This window comes from Cydia splendana, chromosome 20 (assembly GCF_910591565.1).
Source record: "Cydia splendana chromosome 20, ilCydSple1.2, whole genome shotgun sequence".
Classification (NCBI taxonomy): Eukaryota; Metazoa; Arthropoda; class Insecta; order Lepidoptera; family Tortricidae; genus Cydia; species Cydia splendana.
The window spans coordinates 7,067,800-7,094,485 of record NC_085979.1 but is presented as its reverse complement, the minus strand read 5'-3'; the positions used below and the strand labels follow the sequence as shown (position 1 = coordinate 7,094,485).

Sequence of the window (26,686 nt, the reverse complement as noted above, 5' to 3'; positions counted from 1 at the left end):
TCTCCCATACGTACAAAGATAGACGGAAAACCCAAAAGTAGGACGTAGACGGAAAACCCATACAATTTATAGAACAGTGTATCATCTTTTATTACACAATCTTTATTAATTGATTCAGGCGCTTGGGAGCTATTTATCCTCAGAGATCAGACCAGCAACGGTTGTAAAATTATTGTTTTGTATGCTAGTTATAGCGCCCTGGGGCTTGGTGCTACAATAGAGGAAAAGTAGCGCGTATTATTTATATGTTAGACTTACTGAAATGATGTGTCCTTTGAGACCATGCGCGGCGTCAGCACATTCTATGACGGCGGAGAGTTGCGGGTAGCCCACGCCAGTTTTGATGCGGGTCGTGCACACTGAACCTGGACCGATGCCGACCTGGACAGAAATTAACTTTTGAAGACTGGGAGCACTGTCGGCGCGGCTGGTTGACACCACAGGGGACACCAGGGCTGGCGGCGCGTACCTCTCTCAACGTATTTCCCTTGCGATACAGAGAGGTAACGCCGCCAGTGTCATGGGGTCCATGCCGTAGTCCGACGCGGTTGCCGGGATAGACGGGGTATTCTTTTTGTAATTGGTTTGGTTTTTGTAGGTAAGTGTATTTTATACTTAGTATTTTTATTTTATTTCTAGTTTAACTTTACTTTTAATATTGTATTAATATGATTATTCTTTTAAAATACAACGATATAGAAAAAAAACTTATGAAGACTAAATCATACCCGCACCAAATAATTAATCCTTTGCATTGGCAGGGTTTTTTTTGGGTTTTCTCGCTCAGAGGTAAAGCAATGGTTGAGAGGTATCATGGTTGACTGCGGTTCAAACAATGATATATTTCTTGTTGGAAATTTTCCTCAACTTTCACATTTGTTAAAAACTACAATTTGGAAAAAAATTGGCAAATATCGGGTCCGTCGTCGTGGAATCGAATATTTGGCTTTCAGGAGAATTAGGACCCTTCTTTGATGGAAAACCACATTTGAACATTATGAGCAGTATTTTATGAAAATAAAAATACCTTAATGATATCTGCTCCAGATAAAATTAATTCTTCTACCATCTCTCCAGTTACTACATTGCCGGCCTGAAATAGAATAAAATACATTGTTACTACCATGCCTTGACCCCTACATAGAAACATGATACTAATTAATATATCGCATGGTACCTAACAAAATATTTAATGCATTGTTACTACCATGCCTATGTAGGGGTCACCTACATAGAAACATGATACTAATTAATATATTCTAAGGTGTACATAGAAGTGTGTAAATGCCATAAACACAATAATGGTATGTTTCGGGTTACACTTTCCTCACATACTCGACGAAATGTTGTGAATTGGCAACGCTGAACGCTCAGACAAATGAATGTTATATCCTTTATTGTGTCCAGGATTTCAGCGAGTTAGTTTAAAAATACTTTTTAGTAAAAATATGTTTTGATACGGCACCCGCTCTTTCGGCTCTTTCCACACATAACTCGACGAAATGATGCGAATACCCGTTGGCGAAGTCCAGACAAAAATAATATTTTGATATCCTTTATTGTGTCCAAGCGGTATCATGGTCGCATTTTTATCACCTGACATGCCATGCATCACTTTCGCACTTACATATTGGTTAGAACGTGACATCAGGCATGGACGAATGATAAAGAGCCGACCAAGAAGCCCTACCGGATTCCAGCGAGTCATTTTTAAAGACAAACAGAAATATGCCTTAAACACTTACAATAATGGTGTGTTTCGGGTACGCCGCTCGCACTTTCCTCACATACTCGACGAAATGTTGCGAATATCCGTTGGCGACGTCCAGACAAATGAATTTGAGGTCTTTGATTGTGTCCAGGATTTCGGTGAGACGGGTGTAGTCCGCCTCGGCAGTGCCCGAGCTGGCGGCTGGACAAGGAAAACAAAATTTTATATTAAAGGAAAATGGGAAGATTCACCGCTTCGGACAAGACTTGCGACCTTTCGGACCGCTGTTCCGGTCCAAAAGCGGTGAATTTTATTTTTTTCTATAATAAAAAGGTATCTCGCTCGCAAATGTATCTGCTTGAGACAAGTTAGTTTGGACAAAAAATCTTTCAGGATTTCGTTAAAAAATGCAAGGTTTCGGCGTCATGTCTAACTATTTAATTGGAGATGACGTAGAATTACGGAAAATTCGCTTCTAATCGTCTCCAATTGCTTTAAATTGGCAATTGAACAGCTATTCAACTCAATATTGAGTAAATTACGAATAGCTGAACTTATAGGTACTAGGCGTTTCTTTTACAAGCTGAGTATGGTGGTACATACACAGAGCAACATTTACACAGGGTGGTTCCTGGACCACAAAGTCGTGATAAAATGATTGGCCATCACATCCCATCCTGGTACAGAGCATATTCTACTACATAAACCAACCCCCCGAAAAAAAATTTGGCCGCCCCATAGCAAACATCGACATTCCACCCTAAAAAATCCATACAATACAATTTTGCCAACGTTTTAACAGTGACAGACGGGTTTAGCCGCCCCTTTTTTTTACGAGGATAGCCAATTAGAATTGGAATTAGCAAAGGCGATGGAAAGAAAAGCGTAATGCCATTAACGTCGCACAAAAAACTTAGAAATTAATATTTCAAAAGCGAAAGTCATTTTAACGGTTAAATCCCCAATTTGGATTCTGATCTTTTTAATTTTGATCGGGCACAAGATAAGGAAGATAACAAAGGGATCTTTTCAGAGTTCAGTACTGGAAGGGTCCCAAAGTTATTAAAATATTACATAAGGGCGAAATTTACGTGTATTTTTTAATTTGTAAGTTTGCTGTCAGCGCGTCCTTAAAAGGCAATTGACAATGTGGTACCTCTTGCTTGAAAAGGACACAGTTACTAATCTTTCGCTGTTCGACTATATCATATCGTCAATCGCAGAGTTGTTATTCAGTTGCACTAGACTAGATATAAGGACTAAATGTCCATCCTAAAAAAATGTATGTAATTTTTTTTGGTATTGTTCTTTAGACTTACAATTAATAAAAATAATCAAAACGCTATAAAAAAAAACGCTACTGAACCCTTCGTGAGCGCCGACTTGAACTTAACCAAATTTTTTACTCCTCGTTTTTGTAAGAATAAAAATACTTATTGAATCGTGAAAGGGAGGATTAAGAATTAAGTTACTAATAACTCACTCTGTAAGAAAAAAAGATAAGTAGATTGTGAGATGGATACAACGCTATTCAACTATTAGTCTATTTTAATTTTACTGTCGTTTTTTTTCGTAAGATTACGATAAAATTTCGATTAGTAGGTATGACAAAGGCAGTAGGACCACGTGGCCAGAGCGGAATAGAATATATATTCTTGTGGGTCTGTAAATTTGTAAGTGTTAATTTCATTCGATAGCGTGACGGCGTTTGCGTTAAGTCTCATTTTATATGGGTTTTTGAACAGTTTGCAAAACAGTTTTGGAAACTCAAAATCCCAGAAATTTAGGGGTTCTGCACCTTAGTTGGGAGTTTTTAGGACTATAGTTGGCTGAATTTATGGTGCCCGTTTTTGGGGCATAAGCTCACCCTGTAAAAGTACTTCAAATATTTACCCATGTGTTCCAAGCATTCTGTGTGTTCCTCTGAGAATTTCTTCCAGTCATCTATCGAGTAATATTTGTGTATACATGTGAAGAGGCCGTGCTGAAAAAAAAATACAGTATACATTGAATTAAACTGATTTATATTGATACGAAACAATTACATCTTGCTTTCCTATTAAAGCAAATGACTCCAAACTAATCATTATTTTTTGGTGTTTAGTATATTTTTTTGTGTTTAGTATATTTTTTTGGTAAAAGAGCTTAGTGTATGAAAGTAGTTTTCGGTGGTTGTTCGTGACAAGTCTGAACATAGCATAAAATATTGTACGTTTAACTTTAGTGTTAATATTTGTTGCTTGCAATATTTTAGGATAAGTTTTGTCTATGGCGCGCTTTCAGCGCTCTCCTCATTCTGTGCCATAACCACAGAATAAATAATAGTACTACCGTAAAGAAAGGAAACTTCCTACAAAACCGAAGTTTGACAGCGGTTCAGGGTCGAATCATGCTGTCCCTTTCTAATATATGGCACTATCCCTTTCGGCTGTTTAGGGTTGTCAAAGTTCAAGCCATTATCTTATCTATGGTCGTGCACATAAAGGGACGTCAAGTTGTGTCAACCCTAATAATTGCTCGCAGCAATGCTGACCCGAACGAAGCCGAGTTTGCCCGAAGGGAGGAGTTTCGCACCCCTGCCATAACCGATTGTAGTAGCCTAATTAATTTAGCTTTCAATAAAATTATTTTTTATATAAATCAAATCGCATTGTGATTCATACATGCGATTGTTGGTCCTTCGAACCGGATAATAATAAAATTATAATTGTTGCCAATACAAAATATATATAGTTAATCAAATAATTTCAATCATAGACAGAGAGAATCATACTATAAAGATAGTATGATTCTCTCTTACACTAGTACTAGCACCCAAAAGATGATATAGTTTTCCTGGTTCTTACTGACTTTGTTTGACCAACTATACTTAACTATCTCACCTTTGACAGTTCCCTTGCCATTTCAAAAGTCCCAACGGTGTCCATGTTGCTGGCCATGACCGGGACTCCCCGGTACGTCTGTCCGGAATTCCGGAACGTGATCTCTCGGTGGAGATCCACCTGGAAAACGGGGTCAACATGTTACTCCACTTATACCCACAAACTATTAAAATGATACTACGTTTATTATACCATTGGCGCTTTCGGTTATTACGGTTCCGTACCAAAAAGGTGCAAAAGGAACTCTTATGGTGCAACTCTGTCCGTCCGTCCGTCTGTCACATCGCTAAATATCTCGAGAACTACTAAAGCTATCGATTTGAAATTTGGAATAGTCATGAAACTTATGAAGAACGCTAAACCAGACATTGAAAGTTTTATTTTTGGTATTTGATTAAATATGAAAAATGCCCCATGTGAAGAGGGGGCAAAATTTCAAAGTACAAATTGTACATTCCAAAACAATTTTTATATTTATTTCATAGTGAAAAATTGAATTGTGAAGGAAAATGTAAAAAAAAACCATTATGCCAACCATCTAAGTCTCTAAGTGAAGTTTTCTTGAAAATAACACCAAGTTTATTTAAACTAAAATCGTCAAAACCTAGGATTTTTTTTGTGGATTTAAATCAGTTGTAGGGATACTTAGTAGGAACTTAACCTATTCCGTTTGTATATACCTACCTACATATTATGTCTAGATATGGAAGGTATCTCCTGTGTCCAACCTGTGTTTACTTTGTACGAGCTTGTTTATAACGATACAGCACATTCTAGGAAGGCTAACACATTTTTGTAGATGAAGGAAGTCTGATAATACTATGCTACGTGGACAAAATGTTACTTTGTAACAAAGCGACAATGTTTCAGATTTAATTAGAGTATGAATAATTCACGCTAGGCTAGAACATTTCAAAACAGGAGTGAATTGAAATGTTCCATTTCCAAAATGAAGGTTTCCTTTGTTTGCTGTAAAATTTTCGGAACCTTCCGAGTTTTTTCGAAACTTGCACATGTGTACCTTAAAGTAGAAAAAAAATCAGAAACCATACACATTCATCTTAAGCCGACCACTGACTAACAGTCCGCCGGATGATATCGGCCGGTCAGTTGTTCGGAACTGTCAAGGCCGATATCGTCCGGCGGCCTGTTAGTTAGTGGTCGGCTTTATACCTTTAAAGGAGCAATTCTTGTTGATTTATTTATATATATATTTCGGGGATCTCGGAAACGGCTCTAACGATATCGATGCTATATGGGGGCTTTCGGGGGCAAAAAATCGATCTAGCTAGGTCTTATCTCTGGGAAACGCGCATTTTTGAGTTTTTATATGTTTTCCGAGCAAAGCTCGGTCTCCCAGATATTATTATTCTTAAAGTTCGTGTCTTTGTGTAATTTTTATCCATTATTTAAAAGAAGATTCCAATAAAGGAATTTATGAGCGATTTAATTTTTTGGTTATTTTATTTTATTTTTACTGTATTTCTTTTTTACCTTTTAAGTTTATTGTATTTGTAATTTTAGAATGATATACTGGGTCTATTGCCTGAATAAAGAAACATCCAATTCAATTCAATCTTTATGTACCTAATGCGATGAAATCAGTATTCTTATCCTGCAAAAACTAAAATCCGTCGCACACTACGTAAAGAAACTTATGAAATATAGCAAGCTCTTTCATTCGAAATTTCCTGTAAATGGGCCGATTCTTGTTTAATTTTGTTCATAGATAGAGTTCCCTATTCTGTACAATTCAATATTTTAAGCGCAATTTCAACCTATGTTCTAAAAAAGATACGAAAACGTACCTAATGGTATTTTCGTAAGGTCACTGTGGGCAAGTCCGTCTACAAGGCAAGTCCGTCAACACGTTATAACTTTTGAATTTATTGAAGGCGTATGCCGCTTTGGAGTCCAGTCGATTAACCAGTTGTTCGCGCTAGTTCCGTCACTGTAAAACAGATGGCGCTGTGACAACCAACTTCAGAGCAATCCGCCTAAACAAGTCATTTCGTGTTTTGAACTCGAAGTAATAGTGCGACAGCCGTTCGAAAAAAAATTGTTAAAAATAGTTTTTGAAAAGATTGTGCATCAGAAAGTAACTACGTAAGTAGCATAAGAACCAGCTGTCTTTATTCTATGTTTAAAATATCAGAAATTGGCTTAGTTTTGTAATTATACGTTCCACCATTTATCACATTAAAATTTGACCAAGTTGGAAAGTCCGACTATTACAAGGCAAGTCCGTCATCGACTTTCGTTAAATCAGAAATTACCAACTGTTTTTGCGACTTTAATATTATAACGATTTGATAAGGTATCAAATGACTTTGCGCATGATGTTACTTTATTAAATTTTGATCTCAGTAAATTAAAAGAAACGATTAAAATACATTTTAAAATTACTATTGATCTTTTATTTCGGAAATCAAAAAAATAATTACGTGTAATTATTTGCCAAAAAAGGTTTACCACCCCATTTCCGTAGTATATCGGCATATACTTACAAGTCCGGCGACTTGCCTTTGTTTTAGAAAAATGCTGTTTATTTCGAATCTGAACCGTATATTAACAAGTTGAAAGTACACTTTTCATTGTCTTGATTCGTTCTTTTTAGGAATTCGACTACGAACATATACGCACCCATAGATTGGCTGATATCATAACTAGACGGACTTCCCTTAAACTGCACGGCAAGTCCGTCTACTCGCCGAATTTAAAAAAATACTATTGTTTTTGCTTAATTTGTGTTTGAAATTATCTGTCACTAAGGCTTAACTATTAATGATTAGATTCTTCATCGTATGCGATTACAAGCAGTAACGTAGGTGAACAATTAACGGAACTAGATCACTCCAAAGTGAAAAAAAAAAGTATGCCGGATTTCGCCACAGTGACCTTAACTAAAATTAAAATTTCGTATTTATTCCCATTTTATTCCGCTCATAATGAGGAGCTTTTCAAACCAGCCAAATTTTATCCTCATCTAACAAAAAAACCGGGCAAGTGTGAGTCGGACTCACGCACGAAGGGTTGCGTACCATAATGCAAAAAACGGCAAAAAAAAAACGGTCACCCATCCAAGTACTGACCCCACCCGACGTTGCTTAACTTTGGTCAAAAATCACGTTTGTTGTATGGGAGCCCCATTTAAATCTTTATTTTATTCTGTTTTTAGTATTTGTTGTTATAGCGGCAACAGAAATACATCATCTGTGAAAATTTCAACTGTCTAGCTATCACGGTTCGTGAGATACAGCCTGGTGACAGACGGACGGACGGACGGACGGACGGACGGACGGACGGACGGATGGACGGACGGACAGCGAAGTCTTAGTAATAGGGTCCCGTTTTACCCTTTGGGTACGGAACCCTAAAAACGACAAAATAAAAATCGTATCGGAATCGTAAATACCAGCTACACACTATCAACAGTATGTGGGAGGCAACAGTCGTTGCACACCTGCCGATCGATGCTAACTGTTCTTCGACGTAAACACCATTACGTCCATTACCTACAGTACCGTATAATGGGGTGAGTAGGGAAAAAAACTGACATTCAAACCTCGATAACATTTTATTTTTACATTTTATGCAAACTTAATTTTATTAATAAATGTTCCGGCCGTTTGTATTTTAGTTTTTTTTTTTATGATTTTAGGTAGTTCATAACTTTAACGATAAACACAAAATCCCTCCTCACCCCGTAGTCCCTCGTAGTTGGGGTGATATGGGATTTCATACGAAAGGTGATTTTGAAACGTTGAATCGATTTTTTTTATTATGAATATTGCTATAGCTCCATTTGTAATAGGAATACGTTATTTAGGTAGCAGTAGCCTTTAAAAACCATCTAACCCCCCAGTCATCCCTTCACTCCCCATTCATAACCCGACTCTCCTCGCAATCCCTACTCACCCCATTTTATGGTATTGCTACTGCTACTCCCTACATCTAGGTACAAGTACGGAGAGTTTCCTCGCAAAATCACTCTCACTGAGCTTAAGCGAGATGGAAGTGCGTGCCCGGGAGCGCGGATATCAAGTTTTTTTTTATTGTACGTTTTAAAAGCGGTGGTGGCCGAGTGGATCTGACGCCCGACTTTCAATCCGGTGTTTTTCGGAACTTATGTACCTACGAAATACCATTTGATACTCGTATTTACCACTAGCTTTTCGGTGAAGGAAAACACCGTAAGGAAACCTGAATAAGTACATCTGCGAAGAAATTCAAAGGTGTATGTGAAGTCCACAATCCGCATTGGGCTAGCGTGGGAACTATAGCCCAAACCCTCTCGTGCTTAAGAGGAGGTCTGTGCCCAGAAGTGGGACGTACATAGGCTAAATTATTATTATTATGTATTATTTTTTATTAAATAAAAAAAAGTTATCAACACGTTCCCTCAAACGTCATATTACCGAATTTAGAAGCAATTTTCATATTTTTAGCTTTTGTGCATAATTTCTTACAATTTTTTCAAGTGCAATATTATTTAGACCTATGTTCGTGATTTTTTTCTATCGAACGAAAGTCAAACACTCAGGATTCCAGTAGATACAGTCCCTCGAGAAAGGTCTCAAGATTGCTAATTAAATTGAAGGCAGCCCTATTGTGATCCAAAAAAGTGCTACTGACTGACTTTAAATATGTAGTAAATTATTTTTTGCTGAAACCTGCCGACATCGAAATCGAAACTTCGTCCAGACATTACCAAAAATACAGTTTCGACGAGGCCGAAAGGTTTGGCCATTTTTGGCCAAAACCAATCCTTCGGCCGAAAAATGATTTTTATGCCGAAATCGAAACTTCGGTTTGACAATTTTTTTACGTACCAACACACACTACGTACAAGTGTTAATAACTAGTTCAGTGTGTCATGAATTCGACAATGTTGACCGAGCGACCGCCAGTCTGGCTCCGTCTAAGGCTGACGTCACACTTGATTGATGTTTAGATGAGATTAAATAGTGGAATAAGTATCTCATTTCCGTTTGTCTACAGGGTGCCTAGCCAAGGTGACAATCGCTTGGGCTACGACAAGAAGACGCTTTGTGTCTCTCTTCCATATTAGTGCGACAGTGACAGTTGCGTTTCGTTCGCTACGGAGCACGTTGGTATGTTGGTTACGCACCCTGATCTAGTTACTTAATGCCCCAATTTCACCACGGTGACAGGTGCGACAATTGTAAAATCACTGTTGCTGACGTCACAGGCATATGGGCTACGGTTACCACTTACCATCGGGCGGGCCGTATTCCTGTTTGCCACCATCGTTGTATTATTTAAAAAAACTTTATTATATCGGAAAAAAACAGATATTTCTTTTGCGAAGTTTCTGACAATTGTCAAGATTTAGAAGAATTGTAGGTAATTCTTGACAGGTAATGAGTTATATGTCGGAATTTCGTGACAATTGTAGTGTTTCTTGTGACAATTGTCATAAACTTAGCAAGAGAAATATCTGTTTTTTTCCGATATAATAAAGTTTTTTTTAATAAAACAATGATGGTGGCAAACAGGCATACGGCCCGCCCGATGGTAAGCGGTAACCGTAGCCCTTGGATGCCTGTGACGTCAGCAACAGTGATGTTTTACAATTGTCGCACCTGTCACCGTGGTGAAATTGGAGCCTAAAACATTCACTTTCTTAAGAATAAACTGTAGTCTGTAGGGCCCAAATACAGTTAATTAATTAATTTGTGTAAATCGAACAAATTTCCATATATCTTTTTGTAAGCTCTACGCTATGACAGAGTCAGAATTATAATGGGGTTGGCCGGTTAAAGTATTTTACAGATGGCGCCAGCATAGGTTTTACCTGTCAATCCTACGGACTACGAATAATGTCAAAATATTGTTTTTTTTTTGGAAACTTATAGCCTGGATCGTTTAAGCTAAATCTCATAGAATAAAACTAGAGACGACCGACCGGATCGGTCTGGCCTAGTGGGTAGTGACCTTATCTATGAAGCCGATGGTCCCGGCCGTACCGGATTCAAATCATGGTAGAGTCGGTTCGGAAAGAGAAGAGTCGTGGACTGTATTGGGCCGCATACATTTCACGACTTTTCTCTTTCCGCACAGACTCTAAGGGCATTCATACGTGTGATGAGCACGTCCTTAGTCGTGGTTGTTTTCTATGCATTTAAAAAGTATTTATATTATTATATACGTCGTTGTCTAAGTACCCTCACCACAAGCCCTCTTGAGCTTACCGTGGGGTTTTGTCAATTTGTGTAAAATGTATCCTATAATATTTATTTATTTACATGTAAAACCAACCGCCACCTATAAAAACCTTTGACAGTTGCCAACCGCGTTGTATATAAAGGATTCCCAATGATTACGGCTGTTACGATATAGGATATAACCGTAGATTCCTAAGGTCCGATGACATTGTCCCAGCGCTGGCAGCGAGCCCGTAGGAAGCGCACAGCGGATAAATAAAGACATCTATTTATATTACGTACGAGGCTAAGATACTTTCTCTGTAATGTTATGTTTTCCAATGTGAAGTCAAATTTTGTTGAGGCCTATTCGACACGGCAGAGTGAACGGTCAGGACATGACCCCTATATCTAAGATATACCATATAGAAAATTGTTGATGTATATTTATTATTTTTGCTTGTATGTAAATTCAATGTTGACGTGTAAAGTGCCCTTGTGGCCTATTTGCTGAATAAATGTTGAAGTTGAAGTATCCACTTTTCTTATAAAGTTATTCAACAAGTATTAGTCATGTATAGATAGATGTATTAGGGTTATTCGGACTAGCCCGTGACACACAAAAATATTGTAATTACCTATTCTTACTACGTACAACCTGTAGAAGAGAAAGCTTAACCCTTTACCAGGCTGATATTTCAAAAATGACAATCGAATGTCAGTCTTACTCATCGAAAATAGAACACATGTTTGAAGTGCCGTATGTGGGAAATATATATCCCTTAGCCTGGTAAAGGGTTAAATGGAAACTGCGTGCTCCAGCATAAGACTCCGGGAAAAAAACAAAATAATAAAATTTGCCGGGGTTTTGGCGATGTTTTTGACTAATTTTTTCACGTGGAAAATTTTCGATGGCACAGCAGTATCAGCACTTAAATATATAATATCCGACATCAACTTTAAGATGGATCATGCCCATACAACCATTTCCAGTCGCCGTTACGACGCGGTGTTGACACATCTTGTGTCGACACCGTCTGTTTCGGTCACAATTCCAGTCGCAGAGTCGTCGCCGTGTCGACACAGTTACCAGAAATGGGGAAGGGTCGACACATGACACAAAGTGACATAACGTGTGGTCGCCGTGTGCACACATTGTTTCGAGTTTGCGACTACTTTATGCCAAAATCATTCGTTCATTCGTTCATTTTGTTCCTGTCAAATGGAAACTGTCAGATGGAAAAATACTTAAATAAAAATAAGTGACATTAATACGCCATCTCTAAAACGGATTACAAGACCTAATTATATATTGTTTGCATTTATATTACAATAGGACTTAAATTATTATGGGGAATTAAACTGCTCGAGTGATTTGATAAACTAAGTGTAATATAATCAACGCGCCACCACATTGTTTTAGTTTAGCCGGAAATGAAATTGTTTACTTCTCAGTGCCTGTGTTCATAACTATATTATTTGAAGCATTTTTAGTACTTCGATGCGTATACTATACTTAAATAACAGAAATAACGCTTTACATACTACGAAACTTGTTAATTATGATGTATAAATATGGTTTAAGGCTGAGAAATATTGCAGTCACAAAGTAGTTGCAATGTTTCGACTTTGTGTCGACTCTGTGTTGACACATGACACGCGCTGTCAAAAGTAATAACAAAGTTACTGGTATGTTACTGGATTTGCAAAATGGCTCCTTGTGTTGATTTGTTTTCAGATATTCTCAAAGTGTAAAAATGCCGTGGTCAGAGATGGGCATTAATCGATTAACTGTTTATTCGACTAATTAATGGAATAAAAAAAGTTAATTCTCAAATTTTAATCGCGATTAGTTTAGTCGACCTAACATAGATTGAAATTGAATTAATCTGAATATTAATCGAATAAATTATCGATTAAATCTCGATTGAAAGTTGACAGGGAGCCATTTTTGTACGTAAAAATAATAGAAATGTCTTGCATGCAGATGGTAGCAAAACACTTTGTTATAAAAGTCGAGATGGGTGTCGATATATAGGTTTTAGGGAGTGCCAATTTCGAAAATAATGACCATTTTGGAATCCGAAATGGCGGCCATGCACTGTGTCATAAAAGTCGTCATGGATGTCGTTTTATAGGTTTTAGGGGGCCCCGATTTAGAAAATGATGACCATTTTGAAATCCAAAATGGCGGCCATGCACTATGTCATAAAAGTCGTCATGGGTGTCGTTTTATAGGTTTTAGGGGGCGCAGATTTCGAAAATGATGACCATTTTGGATTCCAAGATGGCGGCCATGCACTATGTCATAAAAGTCGTCATGTATGTCGTTTTATAGGTTTTAGGGGGCCCCGCTTTCGAAAGTGATGACCATTTTGGAATCCAAAATGGCGGCCAAGCACTATGTCATAAAAGTCGTCATGGGTGTCGTTTTAAAGGTTTTGGGGGGCGCAGATTTCGAAAATGATAACATTTTCAATTTAAAAATGGCGGCAATGCACTATGTCATAAAAGTCGTCATGGATATCGTTTTATAGGTTTTAGGGGGCGCAGATTTCGAAAATGATGACTATTTTGGATTCCAAGATGGCGGCCATGCACTATGTCATAAAAGTCGTCATGGATGTCGTTTTATAGGTTTTAGGGGGCGCAGATTTCGAAAATGATAACATTTTCAATTTCAAAATGGCGGCAATGCACTATGTCATAAAAGTCGTCATGGATATCGTTTTATAGGTTTTAGGGGGCGCAGATTTCGAAAATGATGACTATTTTGGATTCTACTTTTATGACAAAATACGTAGCCGCCATCTTGGATTATAAAATGATCATCGTTTTCGAATTCTGCACTCCCTAAAACCTATAAATCGACATCCGTGACGACGCAAGTTATCTTTATTTTCAGATCTAATAAATTGCTACAGAATACAAAGGACAAAAAAGAAGCGAGGAGGTAATGAAACAAGCAAAAATACAGATGATTCCTCGACGCAATTGGGTGATTCTTAAATTGTGTCCAGATTTTTTTTGTCATAAAAGTTTTAGATTTTTTTTTGTGTTTTGTATCTGTATTTTTTATGTAATTCGACATTAAGAGACCATATACATCTCTTAGTAATTGTAATAAGTTAGATTGAATTGTTAGTTTTATTTTATAAAATTGTTGATGTTATTATTTTTGCTTGTATGTAAATTCAATGATGACGTGTAAAAGTGCCCTTGTGGCTTATTTGCTGAATAAATGTTGATGTTTGATGTTTTATTTTTCACATATTACTCTCATAAGTTCCGTGACATTTCGACCTTGTAATTTTTTAAGTAAATGTTTTTGTTTATCTATGAGGATCTCACTAGAATAGTATAATCAAGGTATGTTTATATTTGATGAATGAAATAGTAACGCAAAAAAAATATATATTTGTGTCTTATATTCCTGCCGAAGACTTTTATTTTACCTTTTCCTTCTACACAAGTTTGGCCAAGTAATAAGAATTTAGGGCTCTCAATTTTATTTTGACTTCTACAACAGTAAAGCTACGAGGCCATGTTTGGTATCGTTTTCGTATAAATTCGCAGTACCAAATTTAGTTAAGGTATCACATTGACACCATTCCGAAGTAAAAACATATAAACTTATTAAAATACTTTCTTTTAAACTCCTCTTCACGCTTAAACTGCTGAACAGTTTTAATTTAAATTTGGAACACATATATTTTGAGTCCCGAGACAGGATATAATAAGTTATCTCAAAAATCATCCTTTAAAGGTGTGAAATGAGGTGTAGGGGGGAATTCAGAATTGACTTCTTGAAGTTAATACTGTTTAAGTTTAGGTTTGAAGTCATGTTTTTTCATCATTTTTAACTAAATCAAAGATGTAGACCATCCCAAATTTCATATAAATCGGTTCAGCGGTTATTGATTTCCCGTACAAATTTCCACGCCACTTTTCACACCTTCAAAAGATGATTTTGGTTATAAGATCTATCCTATGTCCTGTTCCGGGACGCAAACTATTTCTATACCAAATTTCAACGAAATCGGTTCAGCGGTTAAGCGTCAAGAAGAGTTTCAAAAAAACCGGCCATGTGCGAGTCGGACTCGCGTATTAAGGGTTCCGTACATTAAGTCCGACTCGCGCTTGACTGCACATTTCTAATAGGTTTTCCTGTCATCTATAGGTAAAGAACTATTTTGTGTATTCAGACGGACATACATACAGACGCACGAGTGATCCTATAAGGGTTCCGTTTTTTCCTTTTGAGGTACGGAACCCTAAAAAGATTTATTTTTATTTTGTGGAATGGTGTCAATGTGATATCTTAAATGGATTCAGCACCCCAGATTTATACGAAAACGATACCAAACACGGCCTAGCACCTTCACTGATATAGATATATCAAGATAAAATTGAGAGCCCTAAATAAACTTTCAAGAGCGGATATCTCAAAAACTATTCAACATATCGAAAAAAATGACTGAATAAACTTGTAACAAATTAAATTAACTTTCATTTTGTATAAGTGGCCATGTCGCTGAGATGCATAGTTTCCGAGATATAATCGAAAAACGGGAAAATGGGACCTTCAAACCCCCTCTCTCCCCCCCGCTCAAGGGCTACGACCGGGGACTTTTGATATGTTCACCTCCTAACTTGTCAAACCGAGTTACGGAGTCAAAAATTGTGTTCCGAGCATTTCCCTCTACAACTTTTGGAGCATTCGTTGCCTGACCTAAGTAGCTTATTGAATTTCTTTAAAAACTTTTCTGTAAAAGGTTGACGGGTGTTGGGTGTTTATATGGTTTCGGTCGATTATTATCATTTGCATTGCCCATGATGACTTACTAGAATTACGAGCACACGAGACACTAATAGTAGTTTGACAAACCTTGGTTTTCAAGAGGTATTTTATATTGACATTTGCTGTCACAAATTTGCTGTCAGATTTAGTCGCAAACCGCACGCAAAGTGCACACAAATGTGTCGACACCTTGTTACGGAAAAGTGTAGACACGGCGACGACACTTTGTTTCGAAACAATTCTAGACACATTGTGTGGACTCTGTTACGACACATCTGACATTTAGTTACCACTTTGTGATTCTGCGACTGGAATGGTTATATGGGATGGATGAGAAGATTTAATTTTTTTAGGATAGAATAGAACATAGAATTTAAATTTCTTGGTCTAACTCTATGTCTTTAATCACAAGACCGTTTACTTCTTTGTATAGGTACTATTATTACACTGTCCATCACACATCACACATGTTTACAGAACTTTAACCCTGCAACTGGATCTAACCGGCGCGTGCGACGACTCGCCGTCTAATTAATGTTCATATCTAACATTTTTACACAATTGTGGGTGGGGGTGCTGCTGACTCCCGACCCGTAGCAAAGATATACATACATGTTTATATCTGATATACACAGGGCCGGATTAAGCATGTCGGGGCCCCTAGGCAGTGCGAAGCTCGGGGCCCCCTACAGTAAATTCTGCACACAGCACATTCAGTACAGGGAAAAAAAGTTTGCGTTTTTAATTTCAATCTTCAGGCGTCGGCCGAGCCGATCCAAATCGAACGATGTCTGTTTCGCGCTTATTGCGTGGACATAAAGCTTTATTCTATCGGTTTTTGCCGATTCCGCGTCGCGTCAAGTGTGGGGAGAGCCGTTTAGGCTTAAGGCCAATTCCCAGTGGAATACCAAAGATGAGAGCTTCAGCGTCACTTTCTTATCTACCTCTAATAGCCAATTTTAAGCGAGGCTAAAAGCTAAGCTCAGCTAGTGCCGCTAAGTTGATTTTCTCAATAGTTAATATTTTGAGAGGCTGAACAGCCATTGTCCGACCATAAGACCAAACGCCGAGCCACATGATTAGAATCAACCTAATAATAAAGAATTTCCATATATTAAAATTACTTAATTTACTAGAGTTAGACCAAGATAAGCCTGTAACAATATTGATAGCAATCGCAGTGCAAGTGTTATTTTAAACGTCAAAACTTCTACGAAATTATGACGTATAAATAACACTTGCACTGCGTATGCTATCAAAATCATTGTAGACTTTTCATGGTCTAGGTACCTCTATTAATTCACCAGTCAAGCTAACATGTAGATACAGGGTCTATTAAAGAAGCAAAAATAAACGCGAGCGCAGCGAGCGCGAAATTTTTTGACAATATCGCAAATTGTGAAACCGTGTTAAAAGGCTCGATCGGTATCGATCTTCATCTGGTTCTAAAAGTCCGGAGTGCATGAGGCGAGCTTTCATGCAAAGTCAAAGCCGTGCTTCATCAGGCTTCAGAATAAATAGTTCAGCACAGACACGAACCAATGTCCTTTGTATTAAAAAGTGAGACCGCAGACCGAGCTTGGCGCAGCGACGCCAAAGGCTAAGCTGAAGTAGATGAGATGTGGAACACAATAAACCAATGGTAAATTGAGGCTGAAGGTCGAGCATTCCTTTGAAAAACTGGGAACACTTTCGTCTCTTTCTTTTTCTTTGTTTTAATCAATCTAGTCCTCGTGATTCTGAGTCGAAATAACCCAAAAGTTGTTGGTTGTTCGAAATTTTTTTCGAACCATTTTCCCTGAAAACCTCAAATTACAACTTTACAACAGGTACCTACGCAGAATGCGCCTCGTAAACTTTTACGTATTGCTTCAATTTTATTACAGTATTTCATTAATTTAAAGAATGAAAAAAAAAACAATAATTTGTTATTCATTATTATAAGAATAAAAAATTTACTCATGAATTTTGAGCCTATGGAACAAAATTTTATTTGGTGCGCGCTGAGCCACCAGGGCCCCCTAGCCGAGGCGGGGCCCCCAAGCCGAGGCGGGGCCCCTAGGCAGTTGCCTACTTTGACTTAGGGTTAATCCGGCCCTGGATATACACGGTCATTCACGAAGACACGAGCACAACACGCATTATACCTATCTAAAATGTATTAGTAAGGCATAAATAAAAATGACGAATCTGTATTTAAGAAATGAAGTAACGGAATCCTCCATTATGCGTGGTCCGACACACACGGTACGTGACCGATTTTTTAAAGTCCGGATCTATACATATAAAGAGTGACTTTAACCCTATGAAACCAAACTCCAAAATCTTTGGTAGAAGCATTAACGTATATATCTATGGACTGGCCTTAATACGGGCACTAAAATGGTACTAGTTTAGCGGTGTGACTCACGAATTCCAGCCAATCGTGCAGTCTATCGCAACTAGTTGAGACCAATAGCGCGCGTGATGCGAACTCATCAACCAATCGCGCGCGTGATGCGAATTCATCAACCAATCGCGCGCGTGATGCGAACTCATCAACCAATCGCGTTTAGTCCAGTCATTATATCCAAGCGGCTTAGCACGGTCGCGTTTTTATCCCTTGTCACCATGCCTGTCACGTTCTAACAAGTATGTAAGTGCGAAAGGGACGCGCATAGTGATAGTCGATAAAAATGGAACCGTGCTGAGCCCGCAAAAAACCGACCCTACCCGTGAATAATCAGTTCTTGGATTTTTTTTCGTAGGTCCGTCGGGGGGGTCACTGGGAGTGTAAATTCAAAAAGTAGACTGAATCAGGCTCCTGTGTATATTCGAAAAACGGTTTTTCTTGATTAACTCGGCCATTTTTGATTTTACAGTAAAACCGTAAGGACATAAATTTTAGGAAATTTGATTCTCTACAAGTTTGGTCCTTACAATTTTTCTTCTAGGATCAATATTTTGGAAATTAAATTTGAAAATGCGCCAAATTCAAAATTTGATTCTCTACAAGTTTAGTCCTCTTCATTTATGCCGTAAAGTTGAAAATAAACGAGATGATGAAAATATTTTGAATGTGGCGCTTTTTTCAAATTTAATTTCCAAAATATCGATGCTAGAAGAATAATTGTGAGGACCAAACTTGTAGAGAATTAAATTTCCTACAATTTTTGTCCTCACGGTTTTACTGTAAAATCAAAAATGCCCGAGTTATTCAAGAAAAACCGTTTTTCGAATATACACAGGAGCCTGATTCAGTCTACTTTTTGAATTTACACTCCCAGTGACCCCCCCGAGGGACCTACGAAAAAAAATCCAAGAACTGATTATTGACAGGTCAAAATCTATAATGACTGAACTAGTTGTACCGGGGTCACACCGCTGTACTGGCCCCTGTCATGTCTCATTATTATTGTCCGTAAAGCCAGTCCCTAGATATCTATGTCAATGGGTAGAAGCTATCGATATGTCTATGCTTATTTTGACAGCCAGCCATTACACTTAGAGTTAGACCAAGAAAAGTCTGCAACGATTTTAATAGCACACGCAGTGCAAGTATTATTTATACGTCATAATTTCATAGAAGTTTGACGTTTAAAATAACACTTGCACTGCGTGGGCTATCAAAATCGTTGCAGAATTTTCTCGGTCTAACTCTAGCCGTTCTTGGTGCTATGGGCACGACAACTCACGACATTTACGACGCTATTAGGGGTTTTTGTCGTTCAAGCGGCTGCAGGTTCATGGCGTACTTACAAAGGGTCGTAAAATTACTGAGGCGTACCTAACCTTACCTTTACCTACTACCTACTACTGCCTTGAATAAAGGACATCTTGAAGGGTACTGGATAGGGCGGAAAATCTTAAGGTACCTCTATTTCTACACAATACTGATCAATAATTATGCACTAGGTACATCTGTATTATTATTTTTAGCGGCTCTGTAGACATTTGAATTAGTTTTTCTAATGACTGTTATAAAGGTAAATTCATAAAAGCTGGCGCGAGATTTGTACTGAATTGCCAATATTTGCATAGAAAATACGCGCCGGCTTTCGTTAAACGACCTATAAGGTGTATTCGGTTAATTCCGAATGTCGAAAACCGTCGGGTAATTTTGAAAAAGGACTCTTATTGGGTGGTTTATTGAATTTATTCAACATGCGAAATTACCCGAATACACCCTACGGTACGGTTGTATACTCGTGCTAGCTCGTGCCCATGTTTTTATGATCAACCTTTCATCTTGTGTAATGAGATGATTAAGTTCGCATGAATGACATACACGTGCTATTTATCTGATTTATCTTACGTTAATGGCGTTTCAAATCGTAAACGTAGTCATATAGCGTTGTATACCTACCTACCAATGTATAAGGTATATGTGTGTATAAGGTGACCATACTCTGAGGGGAACTTCTAACTTCTGAACAACTTTTATTATGGAGCTAATCCCGAAATCGCGAAAACAAATCTACTGAAAAATGTATATATATGTATATGATTCGCCGAAATGCATAAGCAGATTTCTTTTGCGTTTCGGGGTTGGCCCCATGGTAAAAGTTGTTCAGTATGACCTACTAAGCCATGGCTATAGTTTGTCAAAGGACTGTCTCATTTCAATCATAGACAGAGAGAATCATACTATCTTTGTCTACTACTAGCACCCAAAAGAAAAGGATGAGTATAGTTTTCCTGGTTCTTACTGACTGACAAATTGGCTTTACCAACTATAGTTCGTTTTTTTTAGCATTAGAAATAAGGTAAACAATCTTGATGTGTCTTTTAATTGAAAAACACATTTTAAAAATAAGTTACAGCAAATATGTAACAATTATGAATCTAATACGATCATTTATATTCTTCTGCTTTCATAAGTAATAATTATTGATTTTTAAATTAAAAGACATGTCAAGATCGCTTACCTTCTTTCAAGTTCTTTCTAATGCTAAAAAAAACGAACTATATATATATATATATATGGACTTGGGACAATTGTCCCTAGTCTAGCCGTGGCTTTATAGGTACATATAGGGACACGTATGTCACAGGGATGATAGGAGGTAGAGTCGTGTCCTAGCGTGGAGGTTCAAATATTGCAACTATATCATCATACCCACAAAACATACATGCTTTTGGCAACTGTACATATATTTATAGTTACCAGCTGGCACCCTTATTTTATTATAAAAATAAAGGTCACAGAAAAATATCAATCATGTCAGTGGATATTAGAGATACCCCAAATCTCGAAGAGTTGAGTATTCAATAAAACTCCACAGTGCCCCATAGGCCCATATTCGTCAATTGATGATTTTGACAAATCGTCACCTCAATTGACGACCGCGGAAAACCAGTTATTTTCGGTTCCTTCCGGCCTCGCGGCCTTCCTCAAGGCGAGACGAGATAAATTCGATGTGACGTTATAGATATGACACGTCACTCGAACTGTCTGACTCGTCCAACTGAGTTGAAGATGATGAAGATAAGATTGATTCAAAACCAACGTTCAAAGCCCTTATCTACGGCTCATTTTAACCCCTGACGCAAAAAGGGGTATTATGTGTTTGACGTCAATGTCTGTCTGTCTGTGGCATCGTAGCTCTCCAACGGATAGACATATTAGACATAGACCGATTTCGATGCATTTTTTTTCGTGAATGCGAGTTTCCTTGCGGTGGTTCTTGGCTATGTTTGATAGAAATCGATCCAGCAGTTTGAGGAGTATCAACTCTTTTTCAAAATGATGCAAGGCATTTTAACACTTTAAACTCTCGCGTTTTGTACACATATTTAATTACACAAACGGGTCTACCGCGATATAATTTTATTGTTTTTACCTTTAATTCCGACGTTTCAGCTGAGTTGCACCAGCTGTGGTCACGGAAAGACTGACGTCCCAACAAATGTCAACAGAGATATTAATAAAACACCACTAAACTACCCGAAATTAGTTTATAAAAATGTTTGGGGTAGACAAAGAAATTGCAGCTACCCGTTAAAGTTTAATGTTTATTGTCCACGGCACGACACGCAACACTCACAGTATCCGCACACTGGTCCGAAGATATATCCGCTGGTTTCAACATTTGAATCACTGGTCCCCGTAGTAGACGATAATTTGGACCCGTCCTCTCGGTTGAAATTTTTATGTTGTATTTTTAGGTTGTTGGGACGTCAGTCTTTCCGTGACCACAGCTGGTGCAACTCAGCTGAAACGTCGGAATTAAAGGCAAGGCATTTTGTCATGAAATTGATTTTTTTGACATTTTAACGTAGGTTTTTACAAATTTAATAGTATAGTTTAGCAAATTTGAAAATTAAATTTTTATACCTCTATGTGTGTTGTGGTCAAAAAATGTGGGTTTATATCTCGGTTGTGCTGTACCTATGCTACGTAAAAATTGTTCTTGAAAAAAAAATTTAAAGTATCACTAAAAATTCGCTCAGGATCTGTATCAGATACAGTAAGTATTTCTTTTTATCTTCAGATAAATTGACACTATAACTTGCAACATAAATAAATAAATGCATTTAACCGATCTGCAAGACCGAAGTGATCCCACAAGTTCTCTGAACAAACTTTCTACGGAGCACTAAAAATCTTAGTGCTGACCCAAGTACCTAACTATTTTCGTAGGACATTATTTCAACAGTAATTTCATAACATTTGCACCAGTATCTACTGGAAAATTGTCAAGGCCACAGCAGATCGAAAGTTGGGCAAATGTACGTGACCGTTGCATTGGAAACGATAATCAGATCACGCAATATTTTGATACTCCGGTACTTTGATTTTGCACCCGACTTACGACAAGATATTTTTTAAATGTAGGTAAAAAGTGATTTTGTTATATCTGACAATACTCGGAGGATTGAATATGTAACTTTTACTATAAGTAGGGCCAACCCTTAAGACGCAAAAAATCTGTTGTCTCATACATTTCGGCGAATCACATTATTCACATGTCAATGTTTTCTATGGCACAGCAGATGTTTATCGCGATTTCGGGTTTGGCCTTGTAGTAAATATCGTTCAGTATGATCTATATAATTATTTACCCCTCAGAGTATGGTCAGATATAACAATATATGACTATTCAATTTAAAATTAATAAAAACCTATAACTAGAACGCTATATTCAATAAAATATCAATATTTGCCAAAAATTTGGAAAAGAAAAGAGCTGATACTCTTCAAACTGCTGGATCGATTTCTATCAAACATAATTACGAACCACCGCAAGGAAACTCGTTTTCACGAAAAAAACTGCATGGAAATCGGTCCATCCGTTGGAGAGCTATGATGCCACAGACAGACAGACATTGGTGTCAAACATATAACAGCCCCTTTTTTGCGTCTAGTATTAAAAAAGGGTTGGAAGGCAAGGGAGCAATTTTGTTATTTATCTTTCGTGCTTAAGTATATTGAGAAATGTTTGCCTCTCGTGTTTTGAAGAAACCCTGGCAACGCTCACAATTCTACTTTGTGGCATCTTAACCCTTATCTTGGCAAGTCTCAAAATATATTAAATATAAACATTTTTTTAGTTTTTTGTCACCTTTTGAGCATACTAGACTATTAAAAAATAAGCGAAAAAATCCAGGATTTTCCAGTTTCGGAAAATCATATGTATCATATTTGATACAATGCCAATCCCTCGACAAAATAGTTACCTACTTTTTAGAAGAAACATGTGGATTTTAATAAAAATAAAACATGTAATGCAACAGAAATTATAATTTATTGCTAATTAAACGCAATCTAAAGCATCAGATTACTATTACACCTGTAAAAATTAATTATATCTACGAATACCTGATCACATGGGCGGAAAATTTGATCCCGTAAAGTTTCAAAAAAGTCGTCAGCAAAAAGTTCAGTAAAATATGAAAAGTAAACAAATAAATTAAAAGTTTACGGCGTAGCAATAATGCTACAGCGTACGAATATATAGTTAAATAACATCTAGTACTTAAAAAAAAAACAAAGTTCAATAATTAAATAATACGACAACTAATATTAAATACTTAAAACATGTTTTGTACCCCACAAATATAAAAAAATATAAAAAAAATATGTAAAACTATTTAGACGACAACTTGGTAATGTATTAAATGTAATACAATCCTTTCGATATGTACATTTCTGAGTTCTTGGCAATGTATCAAATATAATACATAACAGTTTTTCGTAAGTTTCTGTGTATTAAATGATTTTAAATTCGAACGCATTGTAAATATTTATGCACTAACAGATTGTAAATGCATCAAAACGTAGATTATGGAAAAATATAGACTAATCTAAGAAATAAATGCAAAACTTCCAGTGCGAACCGAAATCTGTTGTTTCCGTGGCGCCATGTTGATAATTACTAATTAATTTACAATGACACTTGTGTTCATTTTTTTTTCTATAAGAAAGGAGGGTAGCTCGACATATTGATGGCAGAATTATTTTGTTAGGTAATAAAGTGAACCTGCTAGATTTTTTAAAGTTCCATGTATCACGGGTGTTACAATGCCAAGATAAGGGTTAAGGGCACGTTCACCTTAGGTGAAATATTATGAAAATAAAAATAAAAACGTATATAAATATAAGACTGCTGCAGGTAAAACACAAAGATGCACTTTATAGAGCGTATTCTGATTATTAAATACAAAAAATATGAGAATAAAATAAAAAGAATTTCAATAACTGTTTTGAATGAGTCACGGTTAGTTTCATTAGACTTATATCGACCGGGATATGGACCGTGATTACCTTTTGTACTGTTTTCGAGCTCCCGATATTTCGACACAGTTACATATGCATCTTGTTCACGGGTAACTGAAGATAGCGAAGAATTTCAATTTCGTTTTTCTCTCAGAGCATCCCTTTCGCAATGTTATAAAACTTATAAATTATAAAAGTGTAAAAAAATTTGCACCCAATGACATAAGTTTACTGTAGGTACAGTCAACTGTAAATGGGTGTATTGGGTGTAGACAACACTCAAAAATATGTCCCATAGTTCTTAATTCACTGACATAAGAGTTATGGGACATATTTTTGAGATGATTTGAACACCCATATTTATACACTTGACTGTAGGTACAATGCAATAATAGCGGTATAAATAAACAATGAAAATCTTTACATAATTCAATGGGCATGAAAATACATTACGCTCTAATATGACTTGCATGAGCATCAATAAAATCGAAGAAATACAACTGCAAATAACAAATATAAACAATGGTTAAAGATGTAAATCTAGAGGAAAAACTTGGCTAAATGCGGAATTTTCACGCTAAAAAAAGTTACATCACAGAATAGACACTGAAAACTCTAACCTTGATCTTACAGACGCTAATTAGAAAATAAATAAAAAAAAAACAAACTTACATCGTTTCTGCTTCTGAGGGTGCTTCGCTTAGGCCTGAGGAGTACATCCTTAAAGTCTAACTTAACCTCGTTGATAATGTTGGGCATATTGAGTGTTTAACCGATATTTGTGCGATAAGTTATTTTGCCGCGAACGCGCGTCCCCTCTCGCGCGCGGTATCGACTGACGGTTTCATGCGGTGAGGGTTACCAGGGTTCTTAGTGAAATTTCTATAACATTTGCAATGGTTTCTTGTGGTAGAGTTAGACCAAGGTAAGTCTGCAACGATTTTGATAGCATACGCAGTGCAAGTGTTATTTATACGTCACAATTTCATAGAAGTTTCATAGAACTTGCACTGCGTGTGCTATCAAAATCGTTGCAGACTTTTCTTGGTCTAACTCTAGCATCTAGCACATAATTGAAAATCGCCAATAAGTTATTAAATTTATAACTTGTAACATGACAATAAACTCAATAAGGTTATAGGTTTAGTGTTATTACTGTTATTAGGTTCTTTTATATAATGTTACTACATCAAAAGACAGTAGGTAGGTATTAAAATAATATCGTTAATACACGGAAGGAGATAAACACGCAAGCCAACTTTGTCAGTTGGAAAACATGCAAAATTTCAATTTGTATGGGAGGTCGACCGTCGCGTCACCGTTGGTGCCTATATTTTTGAAAAAAAAAGCCGCCCTTTTTGGATTTTTTTTTTTATTTTGACGACGTATCTAATAATGATGTTGAATAACAATATAGTAGCGTTAGACCAAGAAAAGTCTGCAGCGATTTTGATAGCCCACGCACTGCAAGTGGTATTATAAACGTCAAACTTTTATGAAATTATGACGTATAAATAACACTTGCACTGCGTGGGCTATTAAAATCGCTGCAGACTTTTCTTGGTCTAACTCTACCTCATATAGTTAGAAAAAAAAATGTTTCCCATTTTTCCATAACATGGCAACATTACTAAAGCGAACAGCGTGACGTAACAAGGGCGCAGCGCCAGAAATATGCTTTCAGCGCTAGGTGAAGGTTGCCCATCGGCACAGAAAAAACCGGAATCACTTTTCACGTCACTATTAAAAAGTTTAATTTTTTTTGCAGAGATGCAATTTTATTCATGCGGTCAGCTGCAGCGCTGCGTCGGTAAATTTGTATTACTTGATGTTATTCTCGCCGGCAAAGTAAAGTTTGTCAAGCTATTGATATAACAGTCAGCTGTTTTACCAGTGCGCAGGCGTAAATTAGCGGGTGGATCATGGAAAATTTGATCTTAGTGCTACTGTCAATATTGATATTGTGTAAATAGTAGATTGTTAACCAAGGGATGAAATGATGCGTTTCACCCGAGTTAAACACTCTACTTTTCATTTCGAATACGAGGAAAGTAAAATGCATGTGTTTTTGTAAAAACATGACTAAGTATAATTTTTTATAGTATTTTTTTAGGGTACTTTCAATTAACAATTTAGGCAAAAGTATAGTTATTTATGGAATGGGGAGTCAAATATCAGAGTGGAAATTGAATAATAAATCATTTATACCCAAATTTCAACTGCTTAACGTAAAATAAAAATCGTACTTGGAACCTAAAATGCTCTAGTGCAGAAACGTATCATTTTCTGCACACCTTTTAGAACAACAATGAACCTCTTTCGGAGCATGAGAAATGAAAAGATTCATTGAGTTTATTTATCAATAAAAATTTGTAGAATACCCAGAATCTCCACCAAATCTTTTAAAGTACCTGTAAATAGGTAGTA

At 37.0% G+C, this 26,686-nt stretch overlaps 1 protein-coding gene across 1 annotated transcript in view; it reads right to left on the bottom strand.

Moving 5' to 3' along the window:
* LOC134800775 (GMP reductase 1-like) overlaps window positions 1-25,098 on the bottom strand; it is a 28,427-nt gene extending 3,329 nt beyond the window's left edge. Inside the window, exons 1-6 of the mRNA XM_063773326.1 lie at window positions 24,932-25,098; window positions 4,594-4,713; window positions 3,605-3,695; window positions 1,746-1,912; window positions 1,028-1,093; window positions 259-381 (exon numbers count right to left, since the gene is read on the bottom strand). Coding sequence (XP_063629396.1) covers window positions 259-381; window positions 1,028-1,093; window positions 1,746-1,912; window positions 3,605-3,695; window positions 4,594-4,713; window positions 24,932-25,018 — 654 coding nt within the window. The 5' untranslated portion in view covers window positions 25,019-25,098. The remainder of the gene's footprint in view (window positions 1-258; window positions 382-1,027; window positions 1,094-1,745; window positions 1,913-3,604; window positions 3,696-4,593; window positions 4,714-24,931) is intronic.
* Between the last annotated feature and the right edge of the window lie 1,588 nt (window positions 25,099-26,686).